Source organism: Cibotium barometz, chromosome 3 (genome assembly GCF_041138505.1).
Source record: "Cibotium barometz isolate CiBa-2024 chromosome 3, ASM4113850v1, whole genome shotgun sequence".
In the NCBI taxonomy this organism is placed as follows: Eukaryota; Viridiplantae; Streptophyta; class Polypodiopsida; order Cyatheales; family Cibotiaceae; genus Cibotium; species Cibotium barometz.
The window spans coordinates 55,313,436-55,333,433 of record NC_141048.1 but is presented as its reverse complement, the minus strand read 5'-3'; the positions used below and the strand labels follow the sequence as shown (position 1 = coordinate 55,333,433).

At 38.0% G+C, this 19,998-nt stretch overlaps 1 protein-coding gene across 1 annotated transcript in view; it reads left to right on the top strand.

Annotated features, from left to right (window-relative positions):
* LOC147640278 (MADS-box transcription factor 23-like) overlaps window positions 1-18,441 on the top strand; it is a 109,558-nt gene extending 91,117 nt beyond the window's left edge. Inside the window, exons 4-7 of the mRNA XM_086823522.1 lie at window positions 17,137-17,198; window positions 17,479-17,578; window positions 17,816-17,857; window positions 18,106-18,441. Of these exons, the coding sequence (XP_086679648.1) occupies window positions 17,137-17,198; window positions 17,479-17,578; window positions 17,816-17,857; window positions 18,106-18,279 (378 nt within the window). The 3' untranslated portion in view covers window positions 18,280-18,441. The remainder of the gene's footprint in view (window positions 1-17,136; window positions 17,199-17,478; window positions 17,579-17,815; window positions 17,858-18,105) is intronic.
* Window positions 18,442-19,998: the final 1,557 nt, after the last annotated feature.

Sequence of the window (19,998 nt, the reverse complement as noted above, 5' to 3'; positions counted from 1 at the left end):
ATCTGTTAAGAGGTCATAACTAAGAGATCCTTGTTCAAGAGGAAAGTTAGATTGTTCAATTTTTCTCCTAGACTTCTTCTTCTTCTTATTTTTCTCCTCTTCTTCAGATTTATCTTCTTGTTCTTTTTCTTCTTGGCTCCTAGTTTTATGACCCCTTTTTCCATTAATGGCATCAATGTTTTCTCTTCTTCTTCTGAGTATGTTTCCTTTAAAAAAAGTGCTAAACTTTCATCCTCTCTTTTCCTCAATTTTGGACACTCAGTGTGATAGTGCCCTTCTCTTGACATTCATAGGATGTGACACATGGAATTGAATTTGCTTTTATCCTCAAATGGAACCCTAGGTGGCCTTGCATTGACTAAGTGTAACTTCAATTCAGCAAATTCTGCCATAAGTTGTGCAATGTTATGATCCAAGGATGGAGCTTGTACCTGAGATGTTAAGGCTATCTCTACTCGTGGTGGGGTTAGCACACTCGGAGAAGATTGGAATGTGGACTCAATATGAAGAGTGGCCTCTTTCTTCAAAGCAATACGCAGAGCCTCTTTAAAATTAGTGGGATCTTTGCTAAGAACTTTTCCATGCAAGTGGGGATCCAAAGCCATGATAAACTTGCTCATCTTAAGGTGCTCCATTGCTAAAGAACTCTTTGAATCTCCCATAGAAGGTGAAAAAGAACAAGCAACAACATGTAAAGCAGCTTGTTGATATTTGATGAACAAGGCTTCATATCTCACTAAAAAGGCAAAAACTGACTCTCCTTCTTTTTGGAAAATCTGATCCAATTGCAATAGTAAAGCATTTGATGACTTCACTGTCCCAAATCTCTCCTTCATTGCTTTGGTCAATCTTTCCTAATCATTCTTGGACTCCTCTGGCAAAGCCTCATGCGAAGTTAAGGCCACACCCTCCAAGAAATGTGGAAGTATTTTTGCCCTCTCCTTCATAGACCAACTCGTCAAGTGGCATGCTCGGATAAACTCTCGGAGATAACTCCTCGGGTCTTCTCTTTTCGATCATTGGAACATCGAAATGTTGAACATATTGCACCAAAAGATGAGTACCAACAAGGAAAATTTACTTATTTCAAAATAACTTTTCTTTAATCATGCAGGACTTTGAGGTTAAAATAGAATAATTCTAAGTAAAACCTGCCCGTCAACTCCACCAAAAAGATGTGACACAAAGTTGGGATTTTGAGTTCGGTCACTTCTTAGAATCAAAACACACTTGTATGAAACCTCACAGCCTCCTCACCTCCCTTTCTCTCCGTAGGTTAAGATAAAGATAAACACATCAAAGGTGAGATCATAATTCATGGAAGGAAAGATGAAAGGCTCAGGGGAAGCAAGAATTTTTGCCAATCTTGCAGCTCTAAACAAGAGAGCAATTCTTTGTTGGAAGAAAATCTTCCGACTCAGGATTATGTGAATGGAAACATACGGGGAATGTTGGTAAGGTTCATCCGTTTCGAATTGGACGATTTGGATGGAACATCCTAAAGTAAAAGAATATAGCAATCACTCTACAATAGGATAAGATACATGGGATTTTCTTTTTGATGATAAGAGATTAAGAGGAATTAATCATTATTAAGAAAAAATAATGGCCAAAAGTCTATAAAAATAGAGATATAGAGAGAATTGTAGTTTTAAATTCATTTACACTGTATAAAAAAGGATTACATTGGTACATAGAGCTTGAAGAGAGCTTCACGCCTACATGAAAACTTTAAAAAACGAGCAACCGAGCGAAATGTTATGAGCATTTTACAACAAGACTATAAAACTGTCAAAATTCACCTAAAAATTACCAACTTTGGGAGAAATTCTGATTATCAATGAAGTAAAGGATTAAGAAATTAGTTACATGAGTGAAAAGAGCATATAAAGAGCTTCCTAGCCATATAATCAATTTTAGAAACCAATACCCGAGTGATGAGTAATTACCAGTTGAAATTTGGGTATTAGATCACAAAAACTGCACTTCCCTCTCTTTGCATGAAACCTCAATTTTCACATAGCCTCTTGCCTTTCATCTCCTTGATGATTCAAGCTAGAGGGTAAGGGTTAACATTGCTCAGTGGACAATCGTATAAAGATTTACCTATGGTCCCCAAAGTCTTTCCACATGCTCATTACCGCTAAAACCATTGGTACCTCCAAAGGAGAGCGGCAATAAGGCAAGGGCTACCTTGAGAAGTCACAGGCCCACCAAGATAAGAACTCCTTATCCCACTTATTATGAATCATCAAAGAGGTCCAAAATTGGGTTAAGCATGAGGACCTAATGCTAAATGATACATTCACATGTAAAGAGAGTGTTTGAATAAGGGTTTGAAGATAAGAGAATGGCAATGAGTGTCAGGCTTCATTCTTTGATTTGAAACGGAGAGAAGGGCTCCTTTTAAAGGTGGAGAATCACCCTCTCTTCCATTGTTACAAATTACAACATAAAAATCTTCAACCCTTCTCAGTGACATAAGGGTAGATGTCACCATCAATTGTCCTCTTAGGCTAAGTCTTCTATTGATTATTAAATTGAAGACTTTTTGACTTTGAAAGTGTGATGAGATAGTAGCCAAGTCTAAGTGGCATGTAGATGGAGATCCCACTTACACATGGTAGAATTGTTCTCTTCCATGTAGGCATTCTAGAAGAATCTTTCCCAATTATGCACCTACACACACTCCTCCACATGCCTTCCACACTCCCCAACTTTTAGTCTTATGGTGAATACTATATTAATAATACAATTAAAATCCATGTGAGCATGAAGGCTCACTTTTATTCTCCACATCACTAGCCTATCTACCATACCAAAGTATTTATCAAGCATACTTGTGGCATTTACAATGTGTGTACCCTAAATCAAGTACAACCATTATATTTGAAGATAGAATGCTATTGTCAGGGTAGCCGCCAAGCCGTCGCATCACCACACCGTTATTTCATTATGGGTGCCGCAATCTTCTTGGACAAGCTTCCGCCTTATTACAATTGAGAAACCATCAAAATATGTACAAAATTGAAAATGAAAGATATGAATTTTTCATGTCACATCTTTTCCCCCCACCAGCAGATCCCATGCTTGTCTTGGGGGTCTACTAGCCATGGTGCTCGAGGATAAAATATCTTTAGCTCGGTACTCATTGGCACGTCCGCAAACCTCCTTGTGCCACTTGCATCCTCTAGAAGATAGGTGTTATTTTTGAACTTTTGCTTTATCCTGAAGGGATCTTCTTAGCGTCAAAGAAGCTTCTTATCTAGCCGTTTCTCCACACGGCCATCATACCTCATGACTAAGCTTCCTTGCTTGAGTACTGGCTTCTTCTTCTTCTTCTTCGTGAGAGTGTCATCACCGTTATTGTGCAGCCTCCAAATTTTGAAGTGCTTGAAGTCGCCTCTCATCCAAGTTCTCCAGTTGTACTAGGCGTTTGGCAATGTGTTTCCTCTTCATTATTCAAGCGTGCAAAAGATGTGCGAAGGCTTGTGATTTCCAATTCTATTGGCAAAATAGCCTCCATTCCATAAACTAACTGAAAAGGTGTGAAACCAAGAGAGAGTTTGTGAGTTGTCCTATAGGCCCATAGGACCTCTGGCAAATACGCATCCCACTTTCTCTTCATAGTATCCACTAGCTTAGACAAAGATCCACAAAGCAGTTCATTAGTTTTTTCTACTAAACCATTACATTGGGGATAATAGGGAATTGACGTAGCATGCTTTATTTTTAATTTCTGCACCAAAGCTTCAATCAAGTCATTCTCCTGAAAGACCTCCCCCCATCCGTAAGGATTTCTACTGGACACCCAAATCCCGCACATATGTATTCCTTGAGAAAGGATGCCACATCCACTGCTTTATTATTGACCATGGCCTTTGCTTCTGCCCACCTTGTTGCATAATCCGTGGCCACCAATATGTAATACTTCCCTGGTGAGGAACAAGCAAGTGGGCCCACAAAATCTAATCCCCACCTTTCAAATGGACCATATGCTGGGATAGGGTTTAAGGGTCTGGGAACCAATTGCTTATGCCCATATGCTTGGCATACTTCACAGTTTCTGCACCACTCATAGACATCTTTGCTAAGTCGAGGACAATAATAACCTGTGTTAAGGATCCTCTGAGTTGTGCTGGCTGAGGCAAAGTGACCTGAACATTCATGACATAATTCCATAATCCTTTTAGATTCTTCAAGGCTCACTACCCTCCTAAGAATCTTATCCTTACCTTGCTTGTAAAGAAAATCCCCTAGAATTGTGTAAGGATAAGCTTTCCTTGTAAGCCTTTGCTGTTGAGAACTCAATCCAGGAGGGAAGTATCCTGTATCTAAATAGTATTGAGCATCTTGGAGCTCAGGCCAACCTGTATCCATTAATGCAAGAATAGCTACTTTGAAAGAAGCCAAAGTTTTAGTAGCCAATTCATCAGCCTTTTGATTATCCTTCCTGTTAACATGTACAAATTTACAAAACTCAAAAGCTTCTTTTAACTCCATTGCCCTTTTATACAATTCTTGGAGATTAGGACTCCTTGCCTTATATTCTCCTTTCATTTGTCAGATGACCAATTGCGAATCTCCTTTAACCTCTACCTCTTTAATTCTATCTTTTATGCAATCTTCTAATCCCCAAATTAATGCATTGTACTCAGCCACATTATTTGATATAGCCTTTGAAAATTCCCTACCCTTGGCCCATACCTCTTTTCCTTCTAGATCAAATAAAACTATCCCCCCAGCCCCACATTGCCTTGAAGGGCTAAAGGCTCCATCAAAATGCATAGTGAAAGAAGTTGGTGGTGTCTCCAAATCTTCATATACTTCTTCCTTTGTTCCTATTCCTTCTTCCTCTTCCTTCCTTGTAAGCAAATTTGCAAGAGAGGCCCTAGTGGTGTTTTCTGTAATAAAAGTGAAAGAGAATTCTTGAAGCTCACAAATCCACTTTGCAAACTTCTCTCCTGTAGGATTGGGTTTGCGGACCAAGAATTGTAAAGAAGGTTGAGATGTGAGGAAGAAAAAAGGGTGAGGTAACAAGTATGACCTGAACTTCTTTACTGCAAAAACAAGAGACAAACCACCTTTCTCCATTTCACCATACCTCTCCTCGGCCATCAGTGAGTTGTCGGCTTGCATAATACACTGGTTGCATATCCCCTTGGTCTCCCTTTTGTAAGAGTATAGCACCCATTGAATGTGATGAGACACTAGGGTTCACATAAAAGTCCTCCCTCCACCTAGGAGTCTGCACAATTGGACTTTGACTCATGCATTCCTTAAGAAAACAAAAAGATTGAATTTGATCGGGCTCCCATAGAAAAGAAACATTCTTCTTTGGGTCAACAGATTTATAGGATACATCTTCTCAGAGAACATGTCAACAAAGCGTTGGTAATACTTTGTTTTACTCAAAATCCTCCTTACCTCCCTTACATTGGTAGGTGGGAGGGCCACAATTGCCTGCACCTTCTCTCATGATCCATCTCTACGCCTTCTTCTAACAGATAACATGTCCCTCGTGCCAAGCGGCATTTTCCAAGATTAAGGCACCCTTTTGCATCAACAATAGTTTGCAAGGCCAACCTCAACTTTTCCAAGTGATCCATGTGGCTTGAATAAATGCAAAAATCATCCAAAAAGACCCTTGTAAACTTTCCTAAGTAAGGTGCAAATATTTGACTCATGAAGCATTGAAAAGTTGTTGGGGCATTTGGTCAAGCCAAACGGTATCACCCTATAGGCATACACTCCCCAAGGGGTGATAAATGAGGTTTTCCTTTGATCTTCTTCACAAGTATGGATTGGAAAGTATCCAGAGTATCACAACTCATGACCTGCAACTTGATCCAAAATCTCATCCTGAAAGGGTAGAGGATAATAATCCCTCTTTGTGCATGCATTCAGCGGGCGAAAGTCCACACACACACATGCCATTTTCCACCCTTTTTGGGAGTGACTACAACTAGGAAAATCCACTCTGAATTCTCTACTGAAAAATAAATTAGCATCAAGCAAATTAGTTACCTCATTCTTAAGCACCTCCGCTTTGTACTACTCCCAAACGCCTTAGCCGCTGTACCACTGGCTTACTTTGGGGCTTGAGATCAATCTTGTGTCCTACTAGGGTAACTTGGCATACTTGTGAGTAGCTGTTTGCAAAAAGGTTAGAAAATCCATCCAGCATTTTTAAGTAATTCTCCCTTTTAGTACCTGCTATATGGACTCATCAAGAAGAAGTTCATTCTGTTGGTGAAGACTAGTGAGGTCCACATCTCCTTTCTTGAACATGGTCGAAGAAGCTTCCCCTTCCAAGGCTCCATTGTTTTCAGCATCCCCTCGATCCCTTCCTAGGGAAAGACCAAATGCAACTCCCTCCACCTCCCCTTCTGAGATGGAATCCTCGGAGCTACCACTTGTCTCCTCTTCATCGGCGGATGACTCTGACTCTGAACTTTTGGAAGTTGAAGGTTTACCTCTTACCACTTTTTTGCGACGACTCTTGATGTTGTAGTGGACCTTCTTATTCTTACCTTGTAGAATAAGATCACTTGTCTCCCACTTTTGAACTGCCTTCACCTGGCGAAGCCATGGCCTACCCAATAACAATGGGTAAGCCCTAGCATGAGGCTTTGTAAGAATGACGTGGAGAGTTGTAGGCATTGAAATACCACATACATTCACTCCCAAATTCCTAACAATTCCTAAGGTTTTGACCCTGGTATTATCAGCAAGTTTGATGCGATAGGGAGAGTTAGTAGAAGACAACTTTAAATCAGCATCTTTCATTGTTTTTTCACTCATGACATTGATCGACGCACCTCCATCAATGTATGCATTAGAAATTGTTTGCCTCTCAATGATGACATTAATAATAGGCACATCATCTCTTACATCAATATCCACCTTTTGAGCCATAGGAGTCCAGGCTAATCTTGAAACTACTTTCTTTCAAAATGTATTGTTTTTAAAATGACTAATTTTACTAGCATGATCTTCTGACTTTGGGTTTCCCCTGAGTTTTGATTTACATAAAATGAGAATGAGCACGTCTAGTTTATGTTCTTGAAGACCAACTTTTGGTTCTTATTTTATTTCTAATCTTTGAGTGATTTATTTGGCTTTTTTAAATGATCAAGATGTTACTTGGAGTAACATGAGAATATTTGGGGATTATTATTTTGCATTTTACTTAGGGATTTATACTTTACATTGACAATTTGTTTTATAATTGATTTGATTCTTATAAGATTTTACATTTGTGCATGTATTTGGTTCTATAGCTTCTTAAACTATTATGATATTATGTATTTGGTAGTTTCATTTTTATTTAATTTGATTCTTGTGAGATTTTATATCTTAGCACGTATTTAGCTCTAAATTTATTTAAGTATATAAATAGCATTCTCTAGATTCTTTGAAGGTTCTTAGGCCTTACCTTGTTGTCATGGGTGACTTGAGTTGCTTTATGGAACAAAATGGTAGTTAGACTTGACCTTCTCTAAAGTATTCGAGAATTTTATTAGGCTTGATCATTTTGCTTTTTTTTGGACTATGACCTTTCACTTCTTGGATATCCTTGAGTGGCTTTACAACATAGAATGGTACACACTCACCGACTATACAACCAAAATGTTATTAACTAAAACCCACAATGATTAGGGTAGTTCACTCCTTGAAATGTCATTGTTTGATACTTCATTTTCCTTACGGCACACAATGATACAAACTTTGCAACTTTAGAGCCAAAATGTTATTAGAATAGAAGAATTGTCCTAGGACTGCAATCAATATCTAAAATGACTACATTGTTGTGGTGCAACTAGACAAGACTTAAGAATTTTTTATGGATGTTGTACAATGATTGGTGCTGACCCTTTTAGTTATCCCCGTATGTGTCTTGGCTAGGATTTATCTATGGCCACAGATACCTTGTCTATGATGACCTAACAATGCCTTGGCTATGCCCTATAGCTACGTCTACAATATGCAACCTAGCCATGTCTACAATATGCTTCCTCAAAATGCCTTAGATATTCCTGAGCTATGTCTACATTATGCTCCCTTAATGCCATACTTATTCTATCTTCATGTCCTAGGTATGTCCATATTACTCTCCATCAATGCCATATTTATTCTACCTTTATGCCCTAGATATGTGTTAGAATTAGGGTTAGGGTTACAACAATGCACACACACATGATAGAGAAGCTTGAGAGCACAAAAACTCACTAGGTTAGTATGAACAAATGTGTTCCATATATAAAAAATAAGTACACATCCCAAATTGAGTAGATAAGAGGCTGTACATACGCACAGGGGAAAAAACCTCCTAGTGGGAAAAAGTGCCTCGGAGGTCCTAAGTGTGTTCACAAACATTACTTTCATATAATGCTACAAATCCCCCCTGAAGTGATGATGTAAACATGTACAGGGTATGGCCAATCAATCCTGAAAAGGCAATAAGCCCAAAGCTTTATGAAAAGCTTCGAACTTTTCACGAGGAAGAGCATTTGTGAATCACTCTGCCATGTTATCATGTGTAGACACATAGACCAAGCTGACCTCTGTTGTGCAAAGAGCCTTTTCCTCACATAGTGGTAATGCACCTCAATGTGCTTAGTGCGGCCATGAAACACTGAAGTGTGTTCACAAACATTACTTTCATATAATGCTACAAATCCCCCCTGAAGTGAGGATGTAAACATGTACAGGGTATGGCCAATCAATCCTGAAAAGGCAATAAGCCCAAAGCTTTATGAAAAGCTTCGAACTTTTCACGAGGAAGAGCATTTGTGAATCACTCTGCCATGTTATCATGTGTAGACACATAGACCAAGCTGACCTCTGTTGTGCAAAGAGCCTTTTCCTCACATAGTGGTAATGCACCTCAATGTGCTTAGTGCGGCCATGAAACACTGGGATCCTCGCAACTGCTAATGCACTCTAGCTATCAATGAAAATCGTAGTACTAGATGACTGTCCAACACCCAAATCAGCCATAAGACGTCTTCGAACTTTTCACGAGGAAGAGCCTTTGTGAATCACTCTCCATGTTGTCATGTGTAGACACATAGACCAAGCTGACCTTTGTTGCAAAGAGTCTTTCCCTCACATAGTGGTAATGCACCTGAATGTGCTTAGTGCGGCCATGAAACACTGGGATCCTCACAACTACTAATGCACTCTCTAGCTAGTAGTACTAGATGATTGTCCAACACCCAAATCAGCCATAAGACATCTTCAAACTTTTCACGAGGAAGAGCCTTTGTGAATCACTCTCTATGTTGTCATGTGTAGACACATAGACCAAGCTGACCTCTGTTGCAAAGAGTCTTTCTCTCACATAGTGGTAATGCACCTCAATGTACTTAGTGCGGCCATGAAACACTAGGATCCTCGCAACTACTAATGCACTCTAGCTATCAATGAAAATTGTAGTACTAGATGACTGTCCAACACCCAAATCAGCCATAAGACGTCTGAGCCGCCACACAAACTCAACTGTAGCTATATAAAACCTGCCCTATACTCATCTTTATAGCTAAAAGTGGCCATTGTAGGTTGGTTCTTGCTGATCCATGATATACATGAATTAACAAGGCGAAAGTAAAACTCACTAGTGGACACTCGTGGGACATAACATCTTGCCCAATCTCAATCACTTAAGGCATGTAGTTGTGACTCACCCCCCTTTGGATAAAATAATCAAAAATACTAAGTGCCTTGTAAATAGCAAAAAAATCGCTTAATAGCCTGTCAATGCTTCGTACTTGGCCTATACATAAATCTTATCAACTGTGAGATCGCATATTATACATCTCGCCTCATGTCGCACACATAAACAAGGGATCCAACAGCCTACTGATACAAACTAGCATCAAAAGAGTCTGTTGCATCTTGAATACTAAGTCGAGTACTTGTCTCCATAGGTGTAGCTATAGGTTTAAAGTCTTGAAGACTAAACCTCTTCAATAGCTTTTGTATATATTTAGATTGTAGCATAACAATGCCATCATTGCGTTGCAAAAACTAAATCCCCAAATAGTAATGCAAATGTACCAAATCTAACATCTTAAACGATGACTGCAAATTAGCCTTAAAGGCTCAAATCTTATCTATAACGGGTCCCATGAGTAGCGTGTCATCAATGTATAGAATGATGAACAAAAATGTGTCCTTACTCCTCTTCACATAGAGGGTACTCATTGTTGGACTGTTGTAAAAATCATTTGCAACCAATTATGCATGAATCTTCTCATACCATGCTCTAAGAGCCTGCTTAAGGCCATAAAGAGCCTTTTTTAACTTGCATACTTTAGACTCTTCTCATTTCACAACAAAACCAGGGAGACTAGGATACATACACCTCCTCATGTAAATCACCATTCAAGAATGCACTCTTAATGTCCAACTGATGTACATTCCACCGATGATGTGTTGCCAAAGCAATGAGACACCTAATGGTAGTCATACGAGATGTGAGTGTGCAAAGGTCTCATTAATCAATGCCCTTTTGTTGGGCATACCCCTTTGGAACAAGTCTGGCCTTGTAGCAATAAATGCTACTATCTGCTTTGCGTTTTAGCTTGTAAACCCACTTAGTACCAATGGCCTTCTTTCCATGAGGTAGATCTATTAAATACCAAGTGTCATTATTGAGTATAGAGTTATACTCGTCTTGCATAGCATGCATCCAATGATCATTCTCCTGTGTCCTCAAAGGAAACAGGTTCCTTCTTTGAGTCATTACATAAAGTAGAAATGAGAACATGATCCACATGATAATAATCTGCATAATGAGAACTTGGATGAGTTCTGCTAGGTAAAGGATCTGTCAACTTGCTTTCCCTCAATGTCTTCACAAGCCATTTTGGCATATGTCTAGATTCTTCTATAGCTGCTCTCTCCTCATCCACTACATCCTCAATAATTACCTCATCAAAAGCTTGATTTGCAGGCTGATTTTGCACCTGCAAAGGTTGAATTTCAGCACTTGGTAAAGCATTCAATTGCTCTATATATGGTTGCCATCCAGTGAACAAAGGTAGGACCGAATGAGACGTCTTGTGAGCATACATTTTGTTGTTTTTTGCATGAAAGCATGGGCTGAAGTGAGTTTTTGACAAAAACATCTCTACTTACCAAAATCTACTTTGAGGCTAGATGGTAAATACTATATCCCTCGCTTTTTGAACTGTATCATCCCACAAATATGCATTTAACTGCCTTAATATCAAGCTTACTGCATTGTTTCTTAGGCACAAGAGCATAAGCAAGACAACCAAAAACATGCAAATGAGTCATAGAACGCTTCCGGCCATGCCAAGCTTCATAAAGGAGTTTTAGACCACAAGGCCTTATCAAGGTATTTGCATAAATTGAATCCCCAAACAGTAATACAAAGGTCCCAAATCTAATATCTTAAACAATGACTGCAAATCAGCCTTAAAGGCTCAAATCTTATCTATAAAACGGGTCCCATGAGCAGCATGTCATCAACGTATAGAACGATGAGCAAAAATGTGTCCTTACTCCTCTTCACATAGAGGGTACTCTTGTAAAAATCATTTGCAACCGATTATGCATGAATCTTCTCATACCATGCTCTAGGAGCCTACTTAAGGCCATAAAGACCCTTTTTTATCCTGCATACTTTAGACTCTTCTCATTTTACAACAAAACCAGGAGACTAGGATACATACACCTCCTCCTGTAAATCACCATTCAAGAATGCAGTCTTAATGTCCGACTAATATACATTCCACCCATGATGTGTTGCCAAAGAAATGAGACACCTAATGGTAGTCATATGAGATGTGAGTGCAAAGGTCTCATTAATCAATGCCCTTTTGTTGGGCATACCCCTTTGTAACGAGTCTGGCCTTGTAGCAATAAATGCTACCATCTACTTTGCGTTTAACTTGTAAACCCACTTAGTACCAATGGCCTTCTTTCCATGAGGTAGATCTATCAAATACCAGGTTTCATTCTTGAGTATAGAGTTATACTCGTCTTGCATAGCATGCATCCAATGATCATTCTCCTATATCCTCAAAGGAAACAGGTTCCTCCTCATTACATAAAGTAGAAATGAGAACATGATCCACATGATAATAATCTGCATGATGAGAACCTGGATGAGTTATGTTAGGTAAAGGAGTTGTCAACTTGCTATCCCTCAACGTCTTCACAAGCCATTTTGGCATATGCCTAGATTCTTCTATGGCTGCTCTCTCCTCATCCACTACATCCTCAATAATTACCTCATGAAAAGCCTAATTTACACGTTGGTTTTGCACCTGCGAAGGTTGAATTTCAGCACTTGGTTGAGCATTCAATTGCTCTATATATGGTTTCCCTCCAGTAAAGAAAGGTAGGAGCGAATCAGACATGTCTTGTGAGCATACATTCTGCTGTTTTTTGCATGAAAGCATGGGCTGAGGTTTTGACAAAAACATCTCTACTTACCAAAATCTGCTTTGAGGCTAGATGGTAAAGTCTATATCCCTCGCTTTTTGAACTATATCCCACAAATATACATTTAACTACCTTATCATCAAGGTTATTGCATTGTTGCTTAGGCAGAAGAGCATAAGCAAGACAATAAAAAATATGGAAATGAGCCACAGACAATTTTCGTCCATGCCAAGCTTCATAAGGAGTTTTAGACTATAAAGCCTTGCCTTGGTAGGGTATTTGTTCAACACATAGTTTGCACACATAGTTGCCTCTAACCAAAAACCATGAGGTGAATCTTGGGCTTTCACCATACATCGTGCCATCTCCATGAGACATGTTCTTCCTCTTAGCCACACCATTTTGCTGAGGTGTGTATGGCACTGTACATTGATGCCTTATGCCTTTTTCCGCAATATATGCATGAAATTCCTTGAACATATACTCCCCCCCCCCCTCGAATTGAATGAAGGGTGCCAACTTTACATTCACATGTTTTAGCCATGGATACAAAGTGCCTAAAGCACATAAAACCTCTGGCTTCTACTTTAATGGATACGCCCAACTATATCTAGAGTAATGTGGCGAAGTAAAGATACCCCCCAATAAATGGTGTCCTCATAGGACCACATACATCACTATGTATAAGCTATAATTTCTTAACAGTTCTCACATATCCATCCTTTGGAAATGATGCTCAATGCATTTTACTATGAATACACCCCTCACATACATGTCTAATAGGGATCTCAAGAGTTGCCAACTCAAACACATATCATGCCTTTGAAGGCATAACAAACTGCTATAATTCAGATGGCCAAATCGTGCATGCCATAATTATGCATCACTCATAACACGAGTCATAGAGAATCAGCAAGCATCATGATCCAACTTCTCAAATACATCCATCTTGTATATGCCATGAAAAAAGGTACCTGAGGCAATGATAGAATAACCATCATTTCTATCTCGAACTGTACATCTGTTATCTTTAAATTTCACCATCAAGCCTCACAAGGCTAAGGCTGAAACTGACAACAAGTTCTTCTTAATGCTTGGCACATATAAAACTTTAGAAAGAGTAAATGCATCTCCATTAGTAGCAGTGAGCACAACTCTACCAACTTCTTTGATAGGATATGAGGAACCATTTGCACATGTAACGATTCGTGCGAGAGATTCCAGAGATGAGAATAATTTTTTTTGTGAAGTAATGTGCTTATTAGCATCATTGTCAAAGTACCAAGCATCCGATTCTGCCACCACTGGCATGCATATATCATGAACATAAGGGTCATAACTACAATGTACAGTCCATGCCCAATTATCTTGAGCAAAACTTATAGATTTCTTCTTCTCTACACTTGATGCAGATGCATCAGCCACCACCATGCCCGATTCTTTCTTTTTCTCCTTCTCTAGCCTTTACTGGCACTCATTTATGTAGTGCCTTGGTTTCTTGCAATAGTGACAATTGTCCTTCTTTTTAGGCTTATCATCTTCTTTCTCTGCATCCTTACTTGAGGACTCTGATTTTGGCTTAGAACCACCATGCGAAGAAGCTTTATCTTTGCCTTTCTGATCAACAACAAAATCCAACTCACATAACAGATCTGTTTTGCCTAGATTGCTCTTCTTGCAAGAGTACTAAAACCAGCTCATCAAATGTAAGGGCATTTGGATTTTCCTTCAATCATCATGAGTCTAAGGGTAGAGACAAAACTCTGATAAGAATTCGGTAGTGCATTGAGAATTGTGGGCAGTACCAATGTACTATCACGATCTATGTCATCCACAATAGAAAGCTCCTCCTTAAAATCTTTGATCTTGGTTAAGAAGCTATCCATTGAGTCTCCCTCATTCATATGCTCAGACTCCAACTGTTTGCGTAGATATGCAACACATGCTTAATTGCGCACCTAGTATAATGTAGAAAGTGCATCCCATTCATGTTTTGAAGTCTTACATGACCAAATACGAGAAATAATGCTTGTCTTTATAGAAAGTGCAAGCAATGCATGTGCCTGTGCATCTCTTCCATCGCATCTCGTTTGAGCAACAGTGGGAGGTACTGGTGGTGCATGTGGAGTAGCCACATCTGTATCAGATTCTACTTCAGATGTACCTGCAGCACTTGTTTGCACTTGTAGCTGTGAAACAGGGCGAGTTTCACTACCAGTGACCACATTCCAAAGGCCTTTATCAACAAGTACATGTCTCATCATATAGAACCACAATGGGTAGTTAGTCCCATCAAGTTGGTCCTCAGTAGACAACATGTTGAATACATTACTACTGTGCGAGCCATGACTTTCTACCAAATTCAAAATCTTTCAACACACTGCAAGTACTCAGTATTCTCACTAATTGTAGTCTTGGATGGTTGCCAAACTGACTGAATCACCTGCAAAGTGTATGAAAAATAAGACACAGAGTAGATAATTGAGTGTTACTGGAAAAAGTATGATGGTTGATGTCGTTGAAGACACTATAGATGTTGCACACCAAATCTTTCCCTTACATAGCCCAAACACCCAAAACCAGGCAGAACCAATCCAAAATGATGCCTCTCTAAAACGTATGCAGAAACCTTGCGGTGCCCAAAACGCACCCAAATCGCGTCGCAAACCCCTAAAATTTTGTATACTTTGTATATAGCACACTACATTATATACCTTCTTCTCCTAAGAGGGTATCTCAATTGGAGACAAAAAAACAAGGTCGTGAGGAGGGGGTTAGACTACTAGATCAAGTGTGAAGGAAGCTAGCTCTGATACCAATTGTTGGAATTAGGGTTAAAGTTGCAATGATGCACATACACATGATAGAAAAGCTTGAGAGCACACAAACACACTAGATTAGAATGAACAAATGTGTGCCATATACAAAATATAAGAAACACACCGCAAAATTAGTAGATAAGAGGGTGTACATACGCATAGCAGAAAAAACCTCCAAGTGAGGGAAAAAGTGCCAGGTAATGTAGGAAGATAAATATTATAAAAATTAAGATAATGCATGAAAGACCTCTTAGAAAAAGAGGAGATTTTGATATGAAACATTATCAGTGGTAGTTCAAACTTGTCCTTAGTAAAGAACTTACTTTTACCTTATTCTATCTCTACTATAGATTACTAAGTGGATAAGAAACGATATTGGTGGTTGAAACTTGTCCTTGGACCAAAACTTAACTATGTCTACTATTTACTTCGTATAGACTAATAAGCATAGGCACATTGTTTTTGGCATTTGATGATTATAATTTACCGCCTAAGAAAATTTATTTTTATCATGTATTAAAATTTGATGAATTTAGTGTTGGAAATTCATCCTTGGTAACTGTTTGTTGATAAGCTTAATCTATCTACAATGTCGAAACTTCTCACACTGGTGTGATAATGTTCATGTCTTGAATCATCACCATCATATGGGTTATCTAACCCTTGGGGGGTCACTCTATTAACCCCCTATATAGCAAGTGCATGCAAGGGGTATTTAATAAAAAACTCTACTTACGGGCTTTTGAAGTTGAAAAACACCCATTCTATGATACATTTTACAATAAAATTATCCCTTTTGTACCAAAATTTTCACCATTTTAATTAAAAATCTCCTTATGTATGTAAAGTTTCTGTAACTTCAAAAGAGAAAAAAATCCCTTATGCTAAACTCACATGCTACCTTACATATTTTTGAGTAACCCCCACGAGATCTAACCATGGTCTCTAACCACTTACTTTGTAGGAGTCATCATGAAAAGTGTATATGTATAGGGTGGACCATGGATTCGGTTACTAAGAAACTTGTCTAACCATCTAGTCTATAGGGGTTGAGGGTGGACCATTGATTTTGTACTACTAGCTAGCTTTCCTAAATTTTTAACATAATATATAACTAGAGATACTAGGGTACCCTTGTAGATATAAATACAAAGTGGACCATTGATTTTCAAATTTTAAAACTTGTAAGCTTCTCCTAAATTCTTAACATAACTAACTATATGATAGGGTACCTAAGTTCTTAATAGGATATGACTAATGTGTTAAGGTACCTTAACATAACTAACTAACTATATGATAGGGTACCTAAGTTCTTAATAGGATATGACTAAGGTGTTCAGGTACCTTATTTGATATTACCTAATTCCTTAATATATGATATACCTTGCAAATATCTAAATCATAATTTTTTAAAAAGGCATAAAATAATATGTTTGATCCTCAAAGGTGTATATAGTTTGCTTTCAGAAAGACAAGGAAAAAATACTTAAACCTCGATCATTTTTTACTCCTTTAAATTTATGCGTTTTTATAAAATTCATAATTATCTCTCTAAGGTTTCATTGGACCATTATTATTTAAGTCTGATTTCCACGTGTTTTTCAAAGGGGTGGGAAAGGTTTCAAACACTTTATTTACCTCTACAATATTCTCATTAGAGTAGGTGTCTAGCCATAGAATCCATTTTAAATATAACCTCATCATAACAAAAATGTAGGTAAACTGTAAATGCAAATAATGTAGCTATGATTTTGTCAAGGGTGTAGTCATAGATTTTGATAGAATTATTGTCATGATTGAAATATAGGTATGATTTTTCTTAAGGTTATAATAAGAGATTTTGATGGAATGATTGTCATCATTAAAATGGAACACTTATAGTTACTTGTTTTTGTAGTATTGGAGAGATGAGACTTCCCAGTTGAAGGACCAACTCAATTACATAGAGGAAAGACATAGGTACTAAGGTTGTGAATGAGATTTTTTTTTCTAAAGTTTTCTTAAAGGTTGGTTTTGGGTTTTAAGACACCCTTTACCAATGTGTTGATAGATCCTTGCCAAAGAGATGGTTGTACCATGCTACCAAGATGGGGTTTAGGTTTGAGTTTAAAATACCTAAACATGCATTTAAACACACAAAAAATACTTTTAATGTCTAAGTGGACATGTCCTAACCTTTATCACTTTTAATTCTCTCTTGTGTCATAACTACCCTTTTAATTAACATGTTTTATTGTAGACACATAATGGGACACAATCTTTTGGGATTTCAAATTGGGGATTTGGAAAAGCTTGAAAGCCAACTCGAAGCTGGAATATGTAATGTGAGGACAAGAAAGGTACTAGACTATATAATTTTATATAAAATGCTAATAAAGATTCTTAATTTACATTTTTTAATTTTAAAAGTATCTCAATTATTGCATTGTGAATGTCATGATGTCCAAAAAAGAGTAAGAAATTTGTAAGAAGGCATAAGGCATACAATTTGTAACTTTCTTAAAATTCCTAGATGTAATGGTTATGTATTCACACTATGTAAGGTTTTTCCCATTAATTTTGTTTTCCCACTCTAGGAGCATCTACTTCAACAAGAGAATCGAATACTAAGATCTAAGGTATCTTTACCTACAAAACTTCTCACACTTGGATTCATTTTTGTTGGTCAACCTAAGAAACAAATTTATAAAATGTCTCCTTAAATGTTAAAACGTTTCTTTACTAACAAATTCTTTGTAGTGTCATGCGAAAGTTGTTTAGTGTAAAGTTTTCTTCAAACTTACATGTATTATATTAAATAGCCTTTGAGTGCTCGTAGCTTTGTTTTTCATTTTTCACATGCTATTCTATTTTTCATATGATGCAGATTGTTAAAGCCTCTTCAATGCAAGAATGTAGTCTCATCATGAAAGAAACAACTCAAGATATCCAAGGTAGCTCAAGTACAAAAATGTACTCAATGCCACTAGGCTTTGCACAAGAGAACGCATTAAGGGATGAATTTGAAACATCCCTTCAGCTTAGATGCCCACACAATTGAGCTAAAGATGGTCTTTGTGAACTTTTAAACTATGAATAAAAGCCACGAGTATATAATAAATAAAAACCACCAATATTTGATACTACTCTTTTATCACCAAAATAGTAGTATCAAATATTAAAGGTAAATTATTTCACGTCAAGAAGTGAAGCTATTGATGTAGTTAATGATGGTGCCATCTTGAATTCCCATTTTATGAAGAATGATTATGACATAAATATGATAAGTATGTAAATTCTCTATAATGCATGTAGTTTTCATGAAGGATGACTTTAGAAGTATTTAAATGCCCTATATTGCATTGCTCATGTATTTTTCCCAAATAAAGTGCCTCCTCCCACTTCTCATAGCTCTTTGTATGAATAGAACCATACGTTTTATCGAAACAATTTAAGATAAAAAAATACAAAGATGTAGAAAAGACAGATGAATTTACACATAATTTATGTGTAAAATTTAGAAAACTAGAAAGTTTAATGTTTGATGATATTATATCCTTACATACTGGACGATATTATATCCTTACATACTTGACGAAAGTCTAATGTTTGATGATATTATATCCTTACATACTTGACGACCTGAGCCCATTTGAGCTAATCTCCTTCTCGCTTCATCAACAAGGTGGTAGTTTTGTGAGACCAAGCAAAGTCATCCTCTTCTGTATTGAGTATAACCACACCCCACTACTTCTCTATGCACACATCCAAGGAAGAATATTTAGCAATTCATACATACATTATTAAGTAAATTACAAAAATTAAGAGATGCAAACTTTTTACGTATGTATAAAAGCGCTTGATGCCACTAGTGCCAAGGTAAGAAGTCTTGGGACCTTCGAGGCATGCTTTAGCAGCCTTTGGTTGTTGCATGTACTTTTTTGGGGGGTGTCATGGACCTTTGCATTAGATTTTCTCCAACCGTCAATGTCGAGATACACGGGCTTAGCCTTTCCTTTCTTACATCTTGCACCTCATGCCTTTGATGGGGTTTTCTCCAGTCATCAATGTTTAGATACACGGGCTTGGTCTTTCCTTTATTACATCTGCCACCTCATACCTTTGATGGCTCGTAAAATCTCTTATTCTCTTAAGCATACACTTGTTGAATTTCACGAAGAGGGTTGGCATAGAGAACTCTTTATGAAGATTCTCAAGAATGTATTTCTATTTTTCTTCTTGTTGGTTGTGCCACTTTGCAAGGATGTTATGGCCAAATTGTACACTAGAAAGCTTATGTATACGTGCTACTACTCTTACCCCCTAGATCATCCTTGATGATGGACCCATCTGAAAAGATGCAGGCGGAGGAGAGCTTGAGCTCTTGCAAGCACACACACACTCACAAAACCCTAATAGAGAACACACAAGGTGAGAGGCTGAAAATCTTCTTCTTCTTCACTCAACACTCAACACACCATATACAAAGATAAGAGTACACATAATATGAAAGGTACTCAACCAATACATACGAGGGTTCTCTATAGTGTGAACCCAACTAAATGAGCTGGCGCTATAACTATGCCAGTCTCTAGAATGGCTGTCACACAGTCTGTCATCCCACTGGCCGCATATCACCCAAGATCTCACCAACCATGCCAGTGGTGTAAGTGTGGGGCCTATCCCCCAGGCGGGTCATCAGTGTCCACCGCCTCACTAGACGAGCTCGATATCTCAACACTCCCCCTCGAGCTCAACTCCATCTCATGTACACCAAGTG